A 24,361-nucleotide genomic window follows, 5' to 3' on the forward strand; every position below is an offset into this window, starting at 1 on the left:
GTATTTAAGCATATCATTGGTGTTTCCTGCAGTAGGCAAGGAAGAAACTTACATACAAGGAAATCATCACTTCAAAGAATGTTTGCATATTTTATCCTCTGGAATATGCATTACACATAGATGTTCACAAAATAGACTTTAAGTCATGTTAGTATTAATAAAAAACACAGTTTATTTACATAAATTACAAGAAAGCACAAACTGGTTCACCAGAATCTACATTAAAAATGTCTTGTATATATTACATTTAACAGATTTACTATCATTTATTCCATTGTTGCAAGTAGAATCTTCAAAAACAAGGGCTATATGCGACTTTATTGGCATCTCATTTAAATTTGCTACGAGTCAAAAACAAAATAAAAGTAATTGGGACATTGTACTCACAGCACTTTGAGGACAACAAAGTCAGGACGATCGTCTGTGTGACCTCCTTGATATCTGAGACACCTGATTCAGGACTAGTGATTATATAACTCTGTTTACAATGCTTGGCAAAAGAACAGATGATCTTCACAAGGACGATGTTGTGGAGTCCACCACCTCTCGTCCATTACACACTGTTGGAACAACATTGGAGGCTGACACTGCAAAACATTGGGGAAAAAAAAACAATCAAGTGTAATTTAGAATGAGAGAAAAACATTTGTGCATATATCTATATTGACATCAGCATTCCTTCAATGTGTGTTAAAAAATAACGGTGCCTCTGTAGTAAAGTGATGTCAACATTAGAGGTTCGGCTGAGATGTGGCCTCAGTTTGGAGCAGAAAATGTAATAATAAAATTGTTTGATACCACAGTAGCACTTGTACTTATTGTCTGAGGTTGTACCTTGAGAAAAACTGGAGCCCTGGCCAGTGGTGACACTGAAGCGGGTGGTGGCCACCCTGAGGGTGCTGACATTCTTCTGCGGCTGGAAAAGGATGATGTGGATCTTCGGAGCAAAGAGGCATCCCAGCACCACCGAACCACTGAGGCTCACAGAGATGCACATGGTGGTGGTTTGCACCTGTAGGATGAAAACAAAGGTGAGAAATTTAGTCTACTGTTAAAGATACTACTCGAGAAATAGGGAAGAGAATTACATTTCTGCACTAGTTTATCGGGTGCTGAGAGAATTCATGTGGCTCAATACAAGTGTTAATCATAATTTGACACCAGTTGAATGAAACAAAATGTTAAAATGTTACTGTTATTAATATCATAGAACACACATAGAAAATCACACTCTATATGCACATGTTTAATAATGAGGAACATTTTTGCTGCAGAAGGAGTTAGAAAAGAAATAATAAGCACATCTTTCATAATTCAGGATCAAGGTCAGGTGCTACAGAGGAGGGAGATGCTATCAGCAGGGACTGCAAAATCAAGGTGTTAAGAAATATGTTTATTTGCCTGTCAATCAAATGCTTAACCCTCTTTTTTTTAACTCTCACCCTGCCCACATCTTGCTATTTGTCATCAGTCTGCTCCTTCATTTCCAACTCGTTCACAGCCTTCTTTTTTGTTTTCCTGAATAAGAGGATAGAGCTCAGTATCATGTGGAGCGTGGCAGGTGCATTTCTTTTTCACTTCACAGCAGGTGTCTGTCATCACTCTGAATGGTAATGTTGGTATTAAAATGATGTGTTATTTTGTGCACAAACTGTGCACACATAACATGATAACAGAAAGTAAGTACTTTTTGTAGGCTGGGATGTAACTGACACAAAGTCGGTTTTCATTTGCATACAAGGTTTCATGATTTAATGATATTTGTTTACATATTGTGAGAAATGTATATTAGAAAATAGGGATTCGATAAAGAAGAAAAACTCAGGGAGATTATTTAATTCATCTCTAGTGTGTGTGTGTGTTGCCATGTGCAATGAATCCAACATTAAGATTCACCTCATGCCTTTTTGAAAATACGGCACACACTGACTTGGTCCTAGGTTGTTGATGTAAATTCTTCTTCTCTCACAGCAAGTTTTTCTTCTGTTGATCAGAGCATTACCACAAAGGTTAAATGCTCTCTGCTTAATTCGTAAATAGTTTTAAATAAAACCATGGAAAGTACGGCATAGCAATGACCAGTTAAGTGCTTTTAATAATTCACATGATGTTGCTTTGGAAGAGCAGAGGACAAGGAATCTGCCTTTCCAGTCATATTTATCCAGATGGGTTCTGCTTGAGCGTGGAGAGCAGCGTGTAGAGAGTTAGCTGCTTCGGTTACTTCTTGTCTCTGCTCACTGCTGCTGTTTTTTCTACAGCATTGACCTTTGAAGGTATTATTTTATTTCAACAAATACAGCACTTCTGTTTCAGATATAAATGTGTGCAGTATTCAGGTAGCTGGATCCCTCTTGAGAACCTCACAGTGGAGATGAGATTCATCCTTTTAGTGGGCTTTGCGTGAGACTTGTATTGAAAAGTTTTATTGCATGAACCAGCTATAAGCCAGCAGAGCTAAACGTGCATTTTCCAAAATTCACAAGCAATGTAATGTGGGGTTTGTTGAGATTAAGTTAAGGTTTGTTTTCTTAAGTATTGTAACATTCATAGGGAATAAGACTCATGCTGCACTACACAAGGTATCAACCTACAATTCAACGGTAATAAAACTTCTGTTCCATTACATCAAAATAGGAAATAGCTATGTTTACACCTCTGAATGTATAATTTTCAACGTAAAGGCCCCTTAAATTGAATGATGCTCGATGTTTCTGTGTTTTTGTTCTTTGGTTACTTTTTAGCAAGCACAAAGAATTCTTTTTTTAAGCTAGGTTTTATTTTCACTTTCTGTTTACTCTTTGTGCTGCTTTTTTCCTATGAGGAGGATGCAACAAAACCAGCTGGTTAGGCTTAAATCCTGGCTTAAAAATGTAGACATGTCACATTTTCTAAACTTTAGATGGTTATAGCTATAGCCATATTTCCGTGAGACTGAGTTTACTTTGAATTTTAATCTGGTTGTTGTAAGACAACACATCTGTGACCACTGCTGCATTTTGTAAACAGGCTGTATGGTGTATGGTGTTGAACTAATGTAATGTCATTCCAGCTAACTTAACTGTCAGACATGATTTAGGAAAGGTCCATTTCAACAAATGAGATCAGGCATCACTGACTTGCAGCCTTCAGTGGTTTTGTGTGTGTACTGTGAATTTTGCTATTTAATTAGTTGTGTTTACTGCTAAAATGACCAGAGCTGGGATAAGAGGAGAACCCTCTCCCCCAGGCTCTGCAGAGCTTCTTCAATATTTTATATGACAATCAAATGTGTTATTCACGGCTCACTGGATTGTATTTAGTGTCGTTTTACATTTCATGACTGACTACAATCAAATCTGTATTTGTTATTCAGCTAGAGTTTTGCATCGGGCTGCGACAGCAATTTCAGATGTGGTGTCAAACTAGGAGAACACTGGTAACGTGTTCCTGCTTGTGAAAAACTAGAGACGCCGTGCCAACTCAGTTGCTTCAGTAATTATTCATTGGTCAAAGGGGAGTTTTGCATCATCATCAGATAGACGCAAAACTCCCCAAAACTCTATCAGGCTGTAAATTTGTGTAGCCTAGAGGGCCTTGCGGAAGGGTTCCTCTGAGCCTCACTATAGTCCCATGACACGGAGCACAGCTGGGACACAGCATCCCAGTCTTTCACACTCCATTCCACACAGCTACGCACAGGGACACACAGGGACGTTCAGTTCCCTTTCAGCCCTCATGGTCTTGCCTGCCTTCTTCATGTTTCTGCAGAGGCAGCTGTGTTAGAAGGTTCCTCTTTCTGTTTCTCCCTTCTGTCTCTCTCTCGTTGCACGGTGTTTAAAGCCCACTGGGATAAACCCCCACACCTTAAGCCACCCATTTCTCTGATGTTCTATCAATTCTGTGTATATTCCCACATCTACAGATGACCAACTGTTATGCATTCCATATGCAGGGTGAGAAAATGAACAGTGTTTATGCTGTCATTTTCCATTTTGCTTTGTTCTGTGTATTATCAGAATCAGAATCAGAGATACTTTATTGATCCCAGGGGGAAATTGCTTTAAATTGTATTACACACATGCTCTTCTATCAAGCCTTTCTGTATTAATTTACATCACAGTTTTTATAAGAACTGTAGGGAATAAAGAGATGATAATCCAATCCAGGTCCATGGCAGACTTTCACCAGGCAGATTACATTTAGAAGTAGGCTTTTATTGTGACAAGATGTTTGGTGCCAGGTTGCAGTTCTCCATGACTTTGAAATTTTAGACAGTCAAAATCGCATGTGGCTCATGACCATCTTAAATATTCATCTAGAAAAGCCAAGCAGTAATAAAGAATACATATTCCTATAAGCCACAGGCAATGCAGACCGGCAGACTGTGGAATCAATACTAGCTGACATTAGTTTGTAATTTCACGCTTATAAAACCCAAATTCAGACCCAAAAGAAGTCATTATGTGATCGGATGTTTTCTGCCCAGATTATAAAAACCTGAAGTCAAATGAACAAATGATATATTCCAAATGATTTCCACTACATGCTGAGACAAATGATGTAACAATTCATTAATAGAAGAAACAGCAGGTGACTCACCCTGTAGTCGCTGGCGGTAACGTAGAAAATGGGCTGGAAAGCCAGCCAGATGATGCAGGTGGTGTACATGGTAAACCCGATGAATTTGGCCTCATTGAAGTTCTCAGGGCATTTGCGGGTCTTGAAGGCGTAGACTGTGCAGAGGATAATTAGGATGCAGTTGTAAGTCAGAGACATCAGCATGCTGGAGTCCTTGCTGTTACACTTGAGGGTCACCACATCTCTTCTTTCTGGGCTCACTTCCTTTCTAACCCCAGGGGCCTCCACCAGCAGCCAGACCACCACCACCACCAGCTGGCAAGAGATGAGAGCACCACAGATGGCAACCTGGGAGGCCGGGCTGATAAATCGAGGCCTCTGAGCTCCGTCCTTCACTCCACTGAAGATGCGAGCGATGCGGTTTGTCTTGGTTAGGAGAGCTGAGTAGCACACCGCAAAGGAGGTGCCTAGACCTAGCCGGCGCAGTGTGCACACTGCTGTGGAAGGTTTGGCAATGTAGATAAACGTCATGCTATAGCACATCAGCACCCCTAGCAGAAGAATGTAGGAGAGTTCACGCCCACTGGCTTTTACCACAGGAGTTTCATTGTGCTTAAGGAAGAGGCCAATGACGAAGAGTGTACACATCATCCCTAGACAGGAAATGGTGACAGGTCCAATGGCCCAGGCATCTTCCCAGCGGATGTACTCCTCGGGCAGGTCATAACAGCCCGTCAGATTGGCCAGGGGCCACTGTCCGAAGCTGCAGTCAGCACAGGTGAATTCATCCTGCAGGTACTGGTATGGCTGGCAGGGGATGCAGATCCAGCAGCACACATCTCCTGGCTGCATGCTCTTCACTTCATTCTTCCTGCAGGGGTCACTACACTGGGAGGTGGGCACAACCTGTGAAGGCCATGGGATCAGGCTGGTGTTTAAGGTCAGACTCTGAGCCCAGTAGCCAACTTTACGGTAGATGTAGCGTCCACCCTCTTTGTGATAGTGGAAGATGTTGTAACGGCCGAGGCTGTCTCCAAAGGCATCAAAGCGAACTACATTCTCTGTGTCTGGGGGACGAAAGGGAGCTGAAAATGAAAGGTGAAAAAAGGTAGTGTCATAAAATAGCATGTTTAAAGACATAAGCATGTAGAAAGGACGACAAAAGGAAAAAAGTATGAGAATGACAGAGTTTTTTAACTGTGTCTTGTATAATTCATGTATGTCTGCTGACATTTCTTTGTCTTGCAGTGTGAAGTGACGATGGATGCCACAGTTTGAGTTTTATAGAAAATCTTTTGGAACCATTGAAATTTCAGACATTTTATAAAAAAACATTGGTCCGGGTTTAACATTTCATGGTTTAACTAAATCAAACATCCTTTAATTGACTTTATTTGACCTGATACTTTATTTGCATCATATCTAATGTTTTTTGGAGCTTAGCGGTCTACCTGTTTTTGTGTGTTTTCTCCCTGAGGTGTTGCCATGTCTCATGAGAGAGGCTAATTTAAGGGCTTTATCCAATTTTGAAGTCTCTGGATAATAAAATCCATTGGGTATTTTTTATATTTATTTATTTATTATAAACTGTGAAGAGCAGAAAAGCACAGCTGGATAAGAGCACAATGTTCCACCTTCACCTCCCATCAATGGAAATGTCAGTATTTCCATAAATCGAAGTATTCAACAAAACAGCTAATTTACAAAAGTGAGAGCATCTGATTTGGTGGACTATCATTTGTGATGTGTGGATGAGTTGATTACAAGCTACAGGTCTTGTTTGTGTGTGGATGAGCAGAGAGCAAGTGTTATTTACACGATCCGCATCTGCAGCATTGAAACTGAAGAACACTCGCTCTGCTCACACTTGTGTGGGGAAAAAAAAGCCGCCTCCGTGCGCGAGGGTGTGGAAATCGTTTCATCTTCGTTAATTGAATCATTACAGAATTTATCTGCAGCTGTAGTGTATAAACATGTAGGATTGCTCTTGCATTAATTCAGCATTTTATATAAATTGCCACAATGAATCAAAGCTGCAGTATCCAGTGGCTGTGTATGGCACTTGGGGAAATGAAATGAGTATAGTGAGGTCTGTATGGAGGACAACATATAATTCATTTAAATAGCACCACTGTGAGTTCATCTAGATTCTACTCACCATCAAATTTGACCTTGAGGATGTAGTCCCTGTAAAACTTGCGGCCATTGCCAGGTTTAAGAGCATCGCACATCTTGGTGGAGTTTGGGCACAGGGCTTGTCTCATGTTATGTAAAGCAACAGCCATAGCATAGACAGCATTGATTATAAACATGATCTTGGATTCGGGTTGAAATGGAACCTCTCGCAGTGAGTGTTTCCCACAGCCCAGATCATGGAGGCTGCACTGGAACTGGTTTTCCCAGAACTCTCTGAACCAGGGGTTCCTTGTGTTGTTGTATGGGTGCAGGTTAGTGAAGTAGTCATTGAAATGGGGGATTTGATAGGAAGCCAGTTCAATGGTGAAAGCTCCATCAGCCACAGCTTCACTCCCTCTCACCACACTCTCCTGCGCTCCCCAGCCATCGCTGGCCACCCAGGTGAAGGTCACGTTCATGCGGTTGGCTGCCACCAGCAACTCACGTGCATCTTCGCTACGTGTGAACAAGATGACCACCTTGGCATTGGACTTCTGCTGCAGGGAGCGGATCACATTCTCATAGCTCCAGCGGCTCATGGAGCGACTCACCTTTGCTGAAGTTGCAATGCAAATCTGACGGGCACGAGCCTCCTGCTGGAAGGCATCGATGCCGGTCTCACCATAGTCGCCCTCTGATGCCACTGTTGATACATATGTCCAGTTAAAGTAACGTAGGATCTCTGCCATAGCCTTGGCTTGGTAGAAGTCAGGGGGCACTGTACGGGCAAAGTAGTCGTAGCGGGTCTTGTCACTTAGCTTTGCACTGGTAGAAGCATAGCTGATCTGAGGGATCTGGAAAAGTCGCAGCAGGTTGGCCACCTGGAATCAGACAGCAGAGGGATACGTTTACCGGTGTCAATAAACAATCATTAAGTTAGTAAAGAACACAGTAATTAACCTATTTATGCTACAGGGAAAACATACACCTGCTGGGAATTGTTATAATTGCCCATCATTAAATAAATTAATGAAATTGGCTACACTACATGTTATTCCCCTGCAGATGCCATTAGTCTCTACCCATTCAGTCTCTCATTTCTTCACTGGATCCCCGCTGGGTTCTTTACAACCTGACTCTCCTGCTGACTGACTGAGTGCTGAGATCCTGCACTGCATTGTAGGATTTGTCTGTCAACCTCATTATTTCTGTTCTGTTATTTCATTATTTATTTCTGTAATGCTGTCAGTGACACTAAACAAAAAAATGTCCTGAATAGTGAATTAATTGCTACTGATATCACATACCATAAAATTTACCACACTACAAAAATGAACAGATTTTTGGAAAGTTTTGCAGACAGGAGGAGACAGAGTGAGGCTGAGGACAGCGATTGGGGAGTGAAAGAGAGCCAGAGTATCAGAATCCTAAAACTGTGTTTTCTGTGTAATGGGTTTTGTCAGTGTCATGACACTGCTCAGAGTGCGCAGAAGCAGCTACTGACTAGCTTCTGCTGCAGGCATTTCTGAGGAAGCCTAAGGGGAGCCGTCTGATCAGTCAAAAGAATGCCAACCTAAATCTGGTTGACTTTAATTCCGACTCTCACACCAGCACACTCTTGGCACTACATCTTGAATGCCAATGAGTTGTTCTTGAGAAAGTCTTGGAGGAAATTTACATTCAGACCCATTCACCATGGGTTTAATTCATCATTCCTATATTATCATATTGTGGCTGGAGAGAAAGCTCTTTCACATTCTAAAGAGCTGAGAGCAGTCTAACTGTAGTATGGCACAGAATAATTCATCGTTTTGTTTCTTGATATAATCATGTACTAAAACAAGTGCACATTGAAAACTTGATTTAGTCAATGCATAAACTGAGGTACTTAAAAACATGTTGTCTAAAGGGCTTCAGTGGGAGCTTAAACACACAAACATGCACAAGTAACAAGTGTATAAAACCACACAATGTTAAAGCAACAAATAAGTCGCTACAAGATGAGCTGTACACATACACCCCTACTCTTTGGGGGATAAAGATAAAGAAACTTGGTATTTAAAAATGACACTCTGAATGTATGCAAAATCATCCTTGTTTATCAGATCTTGTACAAATAAATAAATAAATGACTCCAAAGGTATCCTCAAACAATTTAAAGCAAATATTATTTGTACAATACAAGAGCCCTGAAGATATGTGTTTGTGTCTCAAAAGATTTGAATCTTCAGATCTTTGTTATTCTGCAAGTTCACAGATAGAATGAATATTAAATGAACCAGTGATTTTCAGACCACCAGATTTATTGGAATTAATGAGGAAATAAGTGCACAATCAAAGTGTCATTTTTTTTAACACTACAAATAGAAATAATGTTAAACTCTATGACCAGTATAAGACACTACTGACTCTGTGATCTGTGATGTGTAGAAAAGGAAAATTAACATAAAGACCTAAACTGCTGAAACACAAGTGGATTTTAATGCCTTTGAACAGGTCAGTTGCTGCTGCTTAGAGTTTCAGGTCAGAAACTGACATAATGCAAACATCACTTAAACCACCCCCCCTCTTTCTGCAAACCTAGCTGACAGTCCTTATAAACATGTGGTGAAACAGCTGGCAGCAGTGCGCTCGCTCTCAGGAGGAGTATGATCTAAGCGATTATTCAGTTTCACATCACTCAGTCCTTTATTAAAAACTGCAAAACTCCATTTCCTATTATGATAACATCTAATGTGAGTCTTCCTCATAACTCACTAGAAATTGCATGAATACGTTAGAAAAAGTCTTAACAAACGGTGTCACATTCTGAGGACAGTCCGAAACAGATAATGCTGGACTGAAGGACGATTTAACAATTTCTCCTCATATGTGAAAAGATCACTGGTTAATTGTGGACTAGCTAAAAATTCGAAGGATTTGGCTCACCTGAAGGAGTGTAATACGTAGCCCTCCTTGAAATAATTTAATACAGTCAGAAAGGTAGAGAGGGATCCTATAGAGACAGAAGGCTCTCAGGGGATTTGAATCCAGGCCAGTAAGACTACATATGATCCTGAGCACTGAGCTGCTGCACACACATAAGGCACAGAACACATGCTGGTGCAATAACATGTTAGCATGTGCTGGATGTGAAACAAAAGGGTGCAGATTTGCACATTGTAATCAGTAGGTGTAATGCTACATAATAATTACTGATACATTAAAAAAAAGAGGTTGCCTCAAAACAACCACATCTAAGCTGTGTGTCAGTTCAAGGACAACATTTTTCAAAGGCTGTATTTGCTGACCTTTTGTGGTGCAACAAAAATACCTGTTTTTTTTTCAGAGAAATTCATTTTTTTTTAATACAGGATACAGCAGGTCTTTACTTCTTAACAAATCCAAAAAAATCACTGTGTGATTAACATACAATGTGCCAATAACAGTTAGATTGTAATTTAGGGAGAATATGGCTGGTTCTGCAAACAAAACTTCAACACTTTTTAACTATGGCTGAGACTGGAGCTTTATCCTACCCCATCCATCGAAGGATGCAGCCTTTAAATATAGCTGTCTTTGATATGTGTATGTGCATGACCTTATCTGATACTTGTTTAAAAAAGCTTTATTATCAGTTAATTATCAGTCATAACCTTCTGCTATGTTTGTAAAAAACCTTGTTGGACCTTTATGTGTAAGAAAATCAATACATCCGCCTGACATGGTTGTGTTTAAGTCTTAGTTTTCTCTGCAGGTAAAATCCATTGGTGTATTCTGCTGAAAGTGAATGAGTAATTTCTCTGCAGGGTATTAAATGAGGCTCTAACACACATTTGTGGCTTATGAGATTTTTTAAAGCACAGTGTCAGGTGTGACAATGATATTACAGGGATTATTGGAAATCATTATATCGATGTGTACAAGGCTTACATGAAAAGCCAAGACCCCCACACCTGCCAGAGCCTCTTACTACACATTTATCATGTGGGCGGCTGAGAGAGCAGTGGTGGATATCTGGCAGCAGACTTGGAGCATATGAAAATATAAAGTCTATGACCATAGTGGTGACCGTGTTCCTTATTTCTGCTTATGATCATTTAATCTTTTAGTTTTCAAATGAGATATGAAAAGAGAAAAGTTTCAGCAATAAATCAGATCACAGCATAAAATCTGAGCCAACAGAGGGAAGCGATGTGCAATACATAAAATCAGTGTGCAGGAAATGTAAGGTTTATATGTGCATTCATTATTGTTTAGCAATTTGCACTTGGAGGGTGTTCCTTTCCATTGCAGCCACATTCAGCACAGCAAAACAAATATAGACATACATAAGTCTGCAAGGAACTCACACGGTTGCTTTTGCTTTTAGCTCTTTGACAGACACATCAACAGTATGGACTAATTAAAAGAACCGCCTTTGGTCCATAATAAACATTGACTGTCAGACAACAACAAGGGCGTAGTTTTACCATGGACAGAGGTGATGCGTCCCCACCAATTCTCATTGGGTGCAGGAAGGGTTAAATTCAGTTCTTTTCTGGCATCCTACCAATAGATATCTTCCTATCGTTGGTCCTACTCAAAGCCCTTGATATTCTGATTCTGATTGAGTTATAAGGGCTCTGGTCCGTAACACATATGGCCACGTGATTGGCTGTGCCTTTCCCTCCTGTCACGTGTGTAGCTTCGTTGGTTGGCAGCGCCAAAACACATGCGAGACAGCGAGTGTGAGTGTGTTGGAATCTTAGGTCCCCACAAAAAAGCAAATCTATGCCCTTGGATAACAGTGATCACTGTGTCACTGACAGAAAGGTTTGTGTGCATTAGAAATGAAGTACTCATGTCAGTGGCTACTTCAAGAGAGATTGGATGTTTTCCAGTTAGCGGTCAAGAAAAGATGTGTATATTTTAGTCAAACAGTCAAAGTCAGGCATGTCACAACATTTTTTTTCTTGGCTTATCAATTATTATTTGTATTGGCTAAGATTTTACATCTCAATGAGGGACCACCAATTCTTAGACAGCACCTTATTTAATGAAATTAAAGCCTTGTGTAGATTTGCAGTGCATGTCTGGAACTGAGCAGATTACTGTGAAAGTGGTTTCTTCCAAGCAATGAGAGCATGCAGGACCTCTGTGCACACTAAGGAGCCTAAAAATACTCTTTATATATAGAACGATGAGGTTTTAAACCATTACATCTGCATGTGTGAAAAGCCAAAGTACACTGTAGTAGAATTTACAGGGATACTTTTGGATATTTAGCACATATCATGCACCACATTTGTTGTGTTTCTAGCATGATTAGGATGGCATTGAGAAGAGGAGGAGGATTAAAGAAAAGGTAACAACAGAGCCAGAGATACACAGAAACACAGAAATAAGAGGCCAAAAGGAGTGTCCTAGTCCAGCAAATATCAAGCCTATAGAGATGTCATGATTTTTTCTACATGAAAAGCCCATCTGCTCTTCCCAGAAGACTGTCTCAGTCTGCTTCTACAGCAATAACACTGTATTCCCAAATCAACAGTCCTTAGCTCCACTCAGTATCACACATACACAGCTCACTGCAGCACTGCGAAACACTTGGGCTAAAAAACATACATGAGGAGTGCACATGCATGCACACACTCTACTGTACTGCACATACACTCAACAAAAATATAAACGCAACACTTTTGTTTTTGCTCCCATGTTTCATGAGATGGACTTGAAGATCTAAACTTCATTCCAGATACACAATATTACCATTCCTCTCAAACATTGTTCACAAATCTGTCTAAATGTGTGATAGTGAGCACTTCTGCTTTGCTGAGATAATCCATCCCACCTCACAGGTGTGCCACATCAAGATGCTGATCTGACATCATGATTAGTGCACATGTGTACCTTAAACTGCCCACAATAAAAGGCCACCCTGAAATGTGCATTTTGTTTCTGCTTTATTGGCGGTCTGGGGACTCAGAACCAGTCAGTATCTGGTGTGACCACCATTTGCCTCAAGCAGTGCAACACATCTTCTTCGCATAGAGTTTATCAGATTGTCTATTGTGGCCTGTGGAATGTTGGTCCACTCCTCTTCAATGGCTGTGCGAAGTTGCTGGATATTAGTGGGAACCGGTGCACGCTGTCGTATACGCCGGTCAAGCACATCCCAAACATGTTCAATGGGTGACATGTCCGGTGAGTTATTGCCATGCAAGAACTGGGACATTTTCAGCTTCCAAGAATTGTGTACAGATCCTTGCAACATGGGGCCGTGCATTATCTTGCTGAAACATGAGGTGATGTTCATGGATGTATGGCACAACAATGGGCCTCAGGATCTCATCACGGTATCTCTGTGCATTCAAAATGCCATCAATAAAATGCACCTGTGTTCTTCGTCCATAACAGATGCCTGCCCATACCATGACCCCACCACCACCATGGGCCACTCGATCCACAACATTGACATCAGCAAAGCGCTCACCCACACGACGCCACACACGCTGTCTGCCATCTGCCCTGAACAATGTAAACCGAGATTCATCCGTGAAGAGAACACCTCTCCAACGTGCTAGACGCCATCGAATGTGAGCATTTGCCCACTCAAGTCTGTTACGGCGACGATCTGGAGTCAGGTTAAGACCCCGATGAGGACGACGAGCATGCAGTTGAGCTTCCCTGAGATGGTTTCTGACAGTTTGTGCAGAAATTGTTTGGTTATGCAAACCAATTGTTTCAGCAGCTGTCTGAGTGGCTGGTCTCAGACGATCTCGGAGGTGAACCTGCTGGATGTGGAGGTCCTGGGCTGGTGTGGTTACTCGTGGTCTGCGGTTGTGAGGCCGGTTGGATGTACTGCCATATTCTCTGAAACGCCTTTGGAGACGGCTTATGGTGGAGAAATGAACATTCAATGCACGAGCAACAGATCTGGTTGACATTCCTGCTGTCAGCATGCCAATTGCACGCTCCCTCAATGCTTGTGGCATCTGTGGCATTGCTGTGAGACAAAACTGCACATTTCAGGGTGGCCTTTTATTGTGGGCAGTTTGAGGTACACCTGTGCACTAATCATGATGTCAGATCAGCATCTTGATGTGGCACACTTGTGAGGTGGGATGGATTATCTCAGCAAAGCAGAAGTGCTCACTATCACACATTTAGACAGATTTGTGAACAATGTTTGAGAGGAATGGTAATATTGTGTATCTGGAATGAAGTTTAGATCTTCAAGTCCATCTCATGAAACATGGGAGCAAAAACAAAAGTGTTGCGTTTATATTTTTGTTGAGTGTATGAAGAGTTATCATTAGAGCATGCACTGGATCATTATTAGTTTATTTTTCATGATTTAGTTGCTTGGCAACAGCTTTGCCAACAAGGTGAGCTGTTAGATATACTTAGAGCAAGGATGTGTTTCTTTTTCTTTTGATCAGGTTCTGCCCTCTGAAGCTGTAGATAATATGAATCTCTTCTGTGCTGCACTAGTCTGTCAAAGCTCAGAGAGTCACGAAAACAGTTAGACTAAACCACATGTTAAGCTAAGACTGCACTCCCATTCATTTACAATGCCAGTAACTCAGCTTTGACGTGTACTCGGCTCCATTAATTTCATCTCTCATACAGTCAGTTCTGTCACACAAAGACATTCAGGAGACCCGTCTAGTTTACGCACAATACACTAAATTAGGTTTTAGCTGACTTATGCCATCCTGTCACTTATACGTGATATAAGGGGAACATTCATAGAGTTTGCGGTGTGGTCATGATATGTATTTTAACCGCACAAATAGTGCATTTGGCCAAGCCTCTGAATAATCCAATCATGTGAATTATTTATGATTTCTGAGCACGTTCTTTACTTTTATCCATGAATAATGCATTTTCACTGCATGACTTTACTGATACGTTTCATCATTATTGTTCTCTCTGGCATGAATTCTGTCATGTGTGTATCCATGTTTAAATCCTTTGTATGATTTATGTATGCTCCAGAGACTGGCACTGTCTACCTGCACATATAAAGACAATTCTATAAATAGAATTGTTTGTGGGCGATGATGAAAAATGAGGTTCTAGAGCTCGCTGTCTCTTTAGTCTTTAAATATCCAGCCAAGTGTTCATACCTGTATCTATATCATGCATGTGAATGTGTAAAATACAGTAAAGAGATGCCATTACTGACTACATCTCCCATCAAAATAGTGATTTTTGTCTTCTGTCTTCTTGCCTGAGAACAGTTCTTATTGTGAGCATTTGAGTATTTGACATTCCAGAGGTGTTCTTCTTCTATTGCGCCCTGGTGATTATGATGTGTTGCCTGGGGATGCTCTCTTACCAATGAGTCATATTTAGCAGCACAGACTGCTGTCAGGGTAACAAAAGTGGAGTCCCATCCATGTATTAATCAGCAGCCAGGCCTGAGGCTAGATGTTCCTGGACTGTAATTGTAGAATATAATACAGCCCTGATTACCCCCCACATTTAGGACAGCACAGAGGAATAATAGTAATACCTGCAATACACCCCAAAAATTTCACTTAGAACATATCTTATGCTTAAAGGGACGATTCACCTTAAATCAAATATTCCAATTATTCCGGTGTCCTTTGCTGCAGTTTGTCCATCTATAAACTGTGAGGTGCAGAGTTTTGAAGAAAGCAGCCAAAGAGGCTTCTGATTACTTACGCTGTAACATTTGTCGTAGGTAGCTACAAGTTTTGTAGAAAATTCCCACATAATATTGCTCAACGAAGTCTATGGATTTTCTTGCATACCCAGGACATGATTTTTGGGAAAAGACAGTTTAGTTTTTGCAGTTGTGTTTTTGGTATGTTTAGCTCTGGGGCCATAAGCAAGCTGGTTCTCTTAAGAATTCATCTTCACAAATGACTACCGCATTTGGTTAGTATTCACCTACAATACAAATGTCAGATGACCATGTTATTGTTGGAAGAGCCAAGTAACACATCTGGAAGAGGGTCTAACATAATCTGGGCCTGGAGCTGACACATATAAGTAAATATCTATAATTTTAACCCAGACTTTGAAGGCGATGTTAAGATGTGGCTTGGGTGAAAACATATCCTTTCACAGTTAAACACCATGCAACACTGTTCCCCTGGGGAGGACTGGCTGGATAGGATAGTGGAAAATGTCTCAGATAACTCACCAGCACACAGTGTGGCTGGCATTGTAAGCTACAAAGAAAGAATTACTTGAAAGGTGAATGTCATAAAAAACGTTTTAAATCGTTCTTGTCCGATATGAGAAAATGTAGACTAAAGATACTGAGTGGACATGTCTTGTCAAGGTCATTACTTTGCACTGATGACCTGCTGTTTGGACAAACCACAGACAAAATGTCAAAACGTTCAAAGTGCATAAATATGCAGTCAAACAGTCCAGATGGCATCACAGACTTCCCCTAACTGTTTAAGATACAGGCTTTGGTTGTGAAATGCTTTGATGCCATATGATGCCTTGTGACTCACTCGGTCTCCTTCCCTCCATGATCGTATCTACCCATCACTGTGTTTCTGTGAAACATGAGCTCCTGTTCAATCCCTCTACATCCTCTGTGTGCATGCACACCTCTGCCAAACTACCAGACAGCCCGGCTGCAACCACAGAAGGGGGAGACAGGACCTAGCGTGCAAGAGCGTCATAGAACTTCGCCTCCACACTTAACTCAATCTGTGCCCATGTAACGCCAGTATGGCTCGGCCTGCGGCCAGATCCACCCACATATCTGTGATTGTCACACCGCAACACCAGCAGCACAGCAACACGCTTCTTCATTGTGACAGATTTAGACAGCACTCAGCGTTCGCACCACCTGTCAGTTCGCCATGTTCCACCATGTCACCATGGTGATAATGGTCTTTAAACTAATATTGTTACATGTCCTGCAAGTGCCTTGCCTTTGGGGTGAAACATGCACATCTGTACTAACCACCTGCTGTTCACTGGCATTGTAACCTTTCACATGGTCGGGTTGGTTCACTCAAAGGTCTGACAGGCTATAGATTACACAGGAACCATGCAGGCAGAGAGGGTTTCCAGCAGCAACATGAAAAAATGCCTCATATTCTCTTTTTACATAAAAACACTGTCCAACAGGTACAACTAATCCCCTTTTCAAAGGGCACATCCCACACTTTACAACGCTAGACAGATTAAATATTATTATCCGGTCATAGCTGATTTAATAAGCCAGCAAGTGGTAAAGAAATTAAGATGTGAGCAAATACTCTGCCATTATTAGATGCTCAACAACCAGCCGGGAGAAAGAGCGAGAGCTTGCACACCTTATGACTGAACTTCATTACAATGAAGAGAGTTATTCATGGTGAGAAAGGTAACTGCGTCCTGTGGTGCCTTCCTACTGATGAGGAAAATTCACTGAGAAGCTGGGGCAGACCTCAGACCTCAGGCTTGTAATAGTACATCCATAAATTACCACAAGACAAGGGCACTCTCTGAGGAGCCCCAGATGCAGGGCTTTGCTAAAATTACAGCTCGTTTATCAAATTCTTTATTTCCAAACTGTCCTTTTTTTACCAGGAATCCCATTATAGGTGCTCTGAATCCTCCTCTTACAGCATTTCCCAGGAGCTTTCTGCCCATACAATGCATCTGTGTACAGTACTGCATGTTAGGCATTGTGTTTTGCCAAGGCTACAGTTAACACATATGTTTGCAGTGTTCTAGTACAATGGAGGAATATTAAACCTGGCATACATTCAATAATAGCATTTACCTATTTCAAGCTATAAGCTACTGTTTTTCAGTTTTTTTGTTTTTCCTTTAAATTTGTCAAAAAAGGCTGAGATGTGTCCTTATTTAAACAAACTGAGTTTAAATAGTCATTTATGAGTCATTTATTATTGGCACATCAGTGTTGACATGTTCTGGCTGCTGTCATCGAAACATAACTAAAAAAGTATGCAGAAATTTCCCTGCCAGCCTTTGTCCTGAAGTACCCACTGGAAGGAAGCAGCAGCCAGCCACTGGCAGGGATTCCTATGGTTTATCAGCGATCTGAATCCAATTATTATTTCTGGATGGGCAGAAGTGCACACTCTTCTTCAAACAAGCGGATATCTGGAACATGAGACTGCGTGTCTCTAGTGAGGTGAACCATACGCCTCAGCTGAGACAGAAGACTTGGGTATCTGGCTGACTGAGCCAGGATGATGAGTCTGAGTTAAAGCGTTTGGGCATGTATATTTGTGGATATTTACAAATCTCAGTACCACGGGACACACTATCACTTTTACAATGACTGGCTATTACATTGATGTGGCAGCCACATTACAGCTGAAGATTTGGAAACCCAATTAGCAGAGCTTTCATCGCATCAGCTTGAATGAGCCGAAAGGAGCCGTGCTGCTGAGAGTAATCATGCCATCACTAGTCATCCTGTCAGGCCATCCTGAGCACAACATCTGTAGCATGTCTGCCTCCGACAGGACCACTGCTGAAGTGTGAATTACCGGGAAAGAGATAGAGATTCTCTAAATTAGATCAGCCAAGCATTTGGGCACACAGGTAAACAGATCCTCCTTGTGGAACCGATACTCATTAAGTCCCCGTGTTAACATCTAGTAAAGGGTAATTGCGCTTGGTACTTAAGTCTAAATGGACAGTTATATGACAGTCCATCACACTCACTTGGGTGCATGTACTCCCCCCCCCCCCCCCCCCCCCCTTCCTGGCTCACTCTCAAGCTCGGAGTAGCTGCTGATGTTGAAGTGCACCCTTTGTAATTGCGCTGTCTGACCAAATTAATGTAGCATTTTACCATCTCATTTCAAGGCATAAAACAAGAAGGGTTTTCAACAGCAAATTGAACTTGAATTATTGTAATAAAGGTGCAATGTAAGGAGTACACTCTCATTTATTCATACCTGAATGGAGACATCACTGTAGGAACCTCCAATGACCCCAGAGATGGCCAGAGGGACATCATCGTGGATGGCGTAGGAGCCGTCAGGACACGTGTACTCACTGTCATCCACTTTGGTGAGTGAGGCCCTGACAAACTCTAGAGACTGCTCCAGAGCGTAGGTGTCCTTAGAGCATGTGTCTAGTATATGAGCCCCCAGTCTGATCCCAGGAAGGATGTGCTCATCCTTGTTGATTTCATCTAATGCTAGCAGCATGGCCTCCAGTCTCTGGATCCCTCTCTGAGCATTGATCTTCCCACAGTCCTCTGCCCCCTCACCCTTCTGGTGCACAGGGAAAAGGCCACCGATCATCAAATCTCCATCCAGTGTGATCTCCCTCTTGGAGTCAGTGTTATAACCTACCACAGGCAGACCCTGGGGAGCCTGGGCAAAGAGAGACACACATAAGCACAGCAGGCTGAGGTGGGACAGCCAGAGGGGTCGGGGCACAGGGCGCACCCCCAGCACAGGGGATTTCCCCAATGACATATCCCTGGGAAAAACAAGGTCACCGTCCTGCCTGTGGGTTCTGGTCAGCCTCTGGTCAGCTTTTGATGACGGCGGCTCTGAAGGAAAGAACAGTAAGGCGCAGCCTCACCACCAGATCTCAAAGCACCGGTGTTTTTATTCTGACAGAGGCCATTTACAGCATCATTACAATCCTCTCGGCCCCTCTCTTCTTCAGAGTGTTTGTAGATTACAGCCTGCAGATCAAACAGAGAGAAAGTCAGTCACAGCTTTTGAGCTGAAGTACAATGATCCCTTTGTCTCACAAACATGCTGTGTGCCAGGGACAGACTCGTCCCATGGAGATACTTGACATCTGTACAAGTTACAGTAAATATTTGTATCCTCTGATGCCCACTGTTGATAGACATGCAAACAAAATACATTCATTTGTTAACAGCCAAAACACGTGCTACTACACAGCTGCACAAATGTATTGCTTCTTTTTTTTTAACTGTAGCATATAATCTGGAAATAATCTGCTAATATAAATGCTCAAGCCAGAAGACAGAGTTCACTATTAGGGCAGAGTGTTTGTGAGTTTGTGTGTTTTCGAGCATTCTTTCAGTGTGAGAGGTCTTAGTTAGTGTGTGCGATAATTTAAGAACTCTGTACTCCCCCTCTCCCTCTGATGTGTTTGTTGGTGTGACCGCATGTTACTTTTTGTCTCAGGCAGATGATTGTACAACCTTTTTATAATCACATGTGCACATGCTCCTGTACACCGAAGGTCTACAGAGATAACAAATCATGTCCCCAAGGAACACTTTGTCAAATCACATTAACTGCTCACAGTCTTCCAAAAATACAATTATGCACAACAAAAAGAAAAATCCACATGCAAATGAAAGGAGATGAAGGACTGAAATCTATTTCAAGCATACAAATACATTTTGTTGCCAGCAGATTGAATGAGTGGGATTTTATATGAAGATACATAAATATATTCAGCAGTGTATAATGGGGTACATTATGCATTCTCCATACAACATGAAATCACTGTGAGACACATGTGATTCATACTGACACAAATTGAGTGTTTGGAATTCAAATGTTGAAAGAAAATTACTGTATGACTTTATTTTGAGTGATACACCGTTTCTCTGCCACTCCTCACTCCTCAGAGAGTTGTTGCAAAAATTTTTTTACTGCACTGCTGCAGAAGCTTTAATGAATATTTGTATAATGAATACATGTATATGAAATGCTTCTTTACTGAGAGCATGGGAATTCAGATCCATTTTACATCATCTTTACAGAGTTTAATCTTCTAACATGTAATTTTATAACGTTAGATGGTAAAATATATAATAACCCAGGGCGATTAATGTGCTTTTCATATACAGTTAGACAATAGCAGGTTGTCCTAACCCCAACAGGTGGTAACAGTGCACAACAAAGGAAAATAGTCAAAAGGTATCCAAATCTGCATGGCAACGGCTCTAAAGCTGACATGTTTTAGCGTGTTGAATTCCTGTGTTTGTGCTAAGCTAGGCTTAGCAGCTGCTGTGACTGTAGCATCACATGATGGTCCAGCAGCTGAGGCCAATGAACAGTGTTTCAGGATTTCTAGTGTAGCAAGATAGTTGATAATATAGGCCATGGTTGAATGTTACACACAATGCTCACTGTTTACAGTCTGTCCAGAAACATGAAGCAAAAGTTAAAAGGTGAGAGCGGACATCTGGGTCCAGATAGTTTACACCGTCACTACCACTGTGATGTACCTTTATGATACTTTATTTGTGTGACTGATGCAATGCACCAAACCCTGCAAAACATTTGTCAACACCATAATATGAAACCTTCTGCTACCAAAATCTCTCCATGTTTGCACAGATTAATTGATATGGAACACACTGAGATTCAGAGATTTATCTTCTCTCAATCAAAATCATCAAACAAATGTATTTTCCAGAATGTCTTTCTTTATGTCAGTTCAGCCCACTTTAAGCATCTAAAATCCAACATGCATCCGCTGATTATTCGCTGCTGGAACAACAATAATCCAGTTATTTCGATTTGTCATACTGCCAGAAATACTTGCAGAAACATGTCACAATTTAGCGTGACAAGTCCGTGTAACGACTTAAAGCTGATCCAGTCCATGTACGAATTGGCAACAGAAGAGCTGCAGAGTTATTGTTCAGTCCTGTGGCCATGTATCTACTATTTTCTCATTTCTCATAAACTGCTATTTATAAAAGTCAATTGTGTGGTAAAAAATAGTTTGCACACACTTCAGACCAGCCGTGCACACACTTCTAAAACCTGCTGAGAGATATATGATGATGTGGGAATTAATTGCAAAGTGAGAGATGTGATCCTATAGTAAAACAACAATCTGAGCTAAATCCTAAACAGCTGTTCCTTGTTTATTTCAACCAATTTTATTGGTTATGGCTGGGACTCCCTGCTGTAGAGCTGTTTGTATGATAAACGATTGACACATGCAGTGAGTGGTGTGTGTGTAATCACACAAACGATATTTAATTGTGTCTCTACCTCCACTGATGAATTGTGTAACACTTATGTATGTGTGACCAACCACACAGTGACTGAGATTTCTAGAACAGAACCTGGCGTACTTATGTTTCTTTTTTTCTTTCTTAAATCTGCTGAAATCTGCACATCTATATTTGTATGCATAACTGGGTTTCAGTTGTTAATCTGCGCTGAGTTTTACACTCCTGGTCTCCTGGTGTCATTCACTGTAAATCCCAGAGGCTTAATTAAGAAGTAGTGGGAGAAGTGTATCAGAGTAAATTATTGAGCCAGAATGATCTGTCTTATATCCATTGTCTCAACAAGTCAAGTAGGCTGACAAGCAGTAATTAACTGTATTGATGAGAGATAATGAAAACAGAGCAGAGGGATATTATTACCCATATTTCTTTCTTTCAGTTTCAAAATACTGACTTCCCTATTAAAACAACATAAAACACTCCATAGGAGTCAGACTGCATCCATTGGGTTCTCCCTCTCCCTCTCCCTCTCTCTATCTCTTGCTGTTGTTTCCATGGAAACTTGCCAGTAGATGAAGAGGGTGACGGGAAAGTGGAAGACAGACCAGGACAAGTGGGCCAGTCTGATCATGCATGATGCCCAGTCTTGTGGGAGAACTGGGAGGTCTGCACTGTGAACTGACCAGGCTGACCAGATTTCTGCCAATGCTTTTCATGTGTTCAACAACACTCTGGAAATGAAAGGAAAATACCCGCTTTTGTTTCAGAGTCTCTGATGTCTTTAGTTTACTACCTTTTCTTTGGTGGATCAGCATTCGTAGCCTTAGCAGGACTCAGGTATAACATGTAGCTACACATCAGTGAGACTTAAAAGGTACTTTTTGTTACAAACAAAATAAGAGTGTGGATGTCAGACTTTCCATTTACTCCCCCTGCAGCTTCTCAACAAGTAAAACTGCACTGTAACATCCTGCACACAGGGACAAAGTCACTACTACTTCCCATGCATACAAAGGCAACTACAACAAGCCAAGGAATAAGACTGTGTACAACGAGATGGTTTTAGTGCAGCGTGGAAAACACCACACATGCTGTAAATGCACGGCTGGCAGAAATACATTTTCTGACCAGCCAGCTAAGTAAATGTATGTCCTTTAAAAAAAATCTGCAGTCAAGGAATGAAAGCTCACACTCTCAGGAAAGAAGGGTGACAAAAGGATTTCTGGCTGACACATTGTCAGTCGCCTCCCTGATCCTCCATTCCCACAGGATGCCTTCACCAGTGGACTCCATTCTCTGTCTTTGTTCACTCCAGTATCCAACCTATTAAGAGAGCAGAGAGGCTCCTTCTGGGAAAAAAAATCTCACTATCAGACCAAAGTCATGAGCCATAAAGGTTGACCATCCCCATTTATTCTACAGTGTACCTCTACATTAAAGATTTATACCAATTGAAGCAGCAGCTGTTGGGGGCTGACAAAGCAACACCAACATATCCTCACAAATGATGCATTCGCACACAGATGATGACACTTACATCACAGGAACACCACATCTGGCTGTGGAGCCAAGTGTCTGGTTTACACATGTAAACAAAGAGACTGTAGTTTATCTCCACTTTTTCACTGCATTCAACAGAAAACTGCCGCAATAACGCAATTGACATTTCCTATATGGCATAGTTACATCCGTACTAAAGTGCTTAAAACTGCAGTTTCTTACGGGGGCACATGAGGCTGGCTCCAAAAGCAGCTCAGCCCCCACAGACCCACATGTTAAAATGTCCAACATTACAGTGCTTTTTACTTATTTGGATTTGTTATTTTGACTCAGTTGCTGTCGAGATGGCAACGACTGGAGACCGACCATCCTCACAAAAATACACAACTGCACCTAAGGCTGATGTCATGGCATGTGGTTGTTTTTTAATCTATTTCTACAGTCTGTTAAAACAACAGACTCTAGGTGTTTGTAACTTATATCCATATAATGTAAGTCCAAAATTACTCTGTGTACATGCATAAATGACAGATGCTCAGACTAATGTTTGCACATGAGATGTAAAATCCCACCCAGGATTCTGTCTGCACGTTAACTTCAAAGAAAAACTCTGCCTCTCATTTTTTTCTCTCTCCTCCTATCCAGCCATCTCTCTCTTCACCAGATGGCCTTTTTAATTCAAGAGTGTAAAGCCTGCCAGCCTCTTACACACTTCAAACCAGACTGTGTGAAGGAATGGGAGGATGGGGGGGCTGAAAAATACAAGCTAGCAGATGAGGGGAAAAGGGCAGCAAAGAAAAAAAGAAAGCCTAGTGGATGTGACAGTGTGGGCAGCAGCACCAAAAAAAGGCATAAGGGTAGGGTTTGAGAAAGATGCTACACAGACTGATTTTTTTTATGACACTCATTTGCCCCCGGAGTGGAGTGCAGCATTAATATGGTAATGTCCCCCCAGGCAATAGCAAGTGTAGAGGTCATCTACTGTATCTGCAGCCCTGAGCATGGATGAGCAGGTTGGAGATCCCCAGGGGACTGACTCGGAGCCTCGCTAAGAGGGAGCAAAAGTAATGGAAGTCAGGCTTCCCTAAAATCACATTTCCAGCTGACAAAGAGAGTGATCCTAGGTGGTTGTGTGTGTGTGCATGATAATGTGTGTATGTGTGTGTGTGTACACTTTTCAGCCTTTCCCATTAAAACACCGTCTTCAGTGCATGGGCGGCTGAAGACGATGTGCTAATGGGAAAGAAGGCTGAAATGTGCCCAAACAATCAATCATGCACACTATAGAGGAAGCTGGAA

At 41.6% G+C, this 24,361-nt stretch overlaps 1 protein-coding gene across 1 annotated transcript; it reads right to left on the bottom strand.

Moving 5' to 3' along the window:
• Nucleotides 1-513: 513 nt before the first annotated feature.
• Nucleotides 514-19,079, bottom strand: grm2a (glutamate receptor, metabotropic 2a). The gene is made up of 5 exons (XM_028406022.1): nt 18,552-19,079; nt 6,716-7,553; nt 4,579-5,642; nt 835-1,012; nt 514-587 (listed from the first exon to the last, which is right to left on the bottom strand). The coding sequence occupies exons 1-5, from the start codon at nt 19,077-19,079 to the stop codon at nt 514-516; spliced, it is 2,682 nt and encodes an 893-aa protein (XP_028261823.1).
• Nucleotides 19,080-24,361: the final 5,282 nt, after the last annotated feature.

The sequence above is a fragment of the Parambassis ranga genome, chromosome 5, assembly GCF_900634625.1.
Source record: "Parambassis ranga chromosome 5, fParRan2.1, whole genome shotgun sequence".
NCBI classification, from domain to species: domain Eukaryota; kingdom Metazoa; phylum Chordata; class Actinopteri; family Ambassidae; genus Parambassis; species Parambassis ranga.

Bases quoted from the DNA above. Each gene is read 5' to 3' on its own strand.
- grm2a (XM_028406022.1), bottom strand. From the start codon at position 19,079: ATGTCATTGGGGAAATCCCCTGTGCTGGGGGTGCGCCCTGTGCCCCGA. The intron at 7,554-18,551 runs GTATGAATAAAT...GTCTGATTCCAG, and splicing joins ACAGTGATGTCTCCATTCAG to GTGGCCAACCTGCTGCGACT. The intron at 1,013-4,578 runs GTGAGTCACCTG...TTCATCCTACAG, and splicing joins TTACCGCCAGCGACTACAGG to GTGCAAACCACCACCATGTG.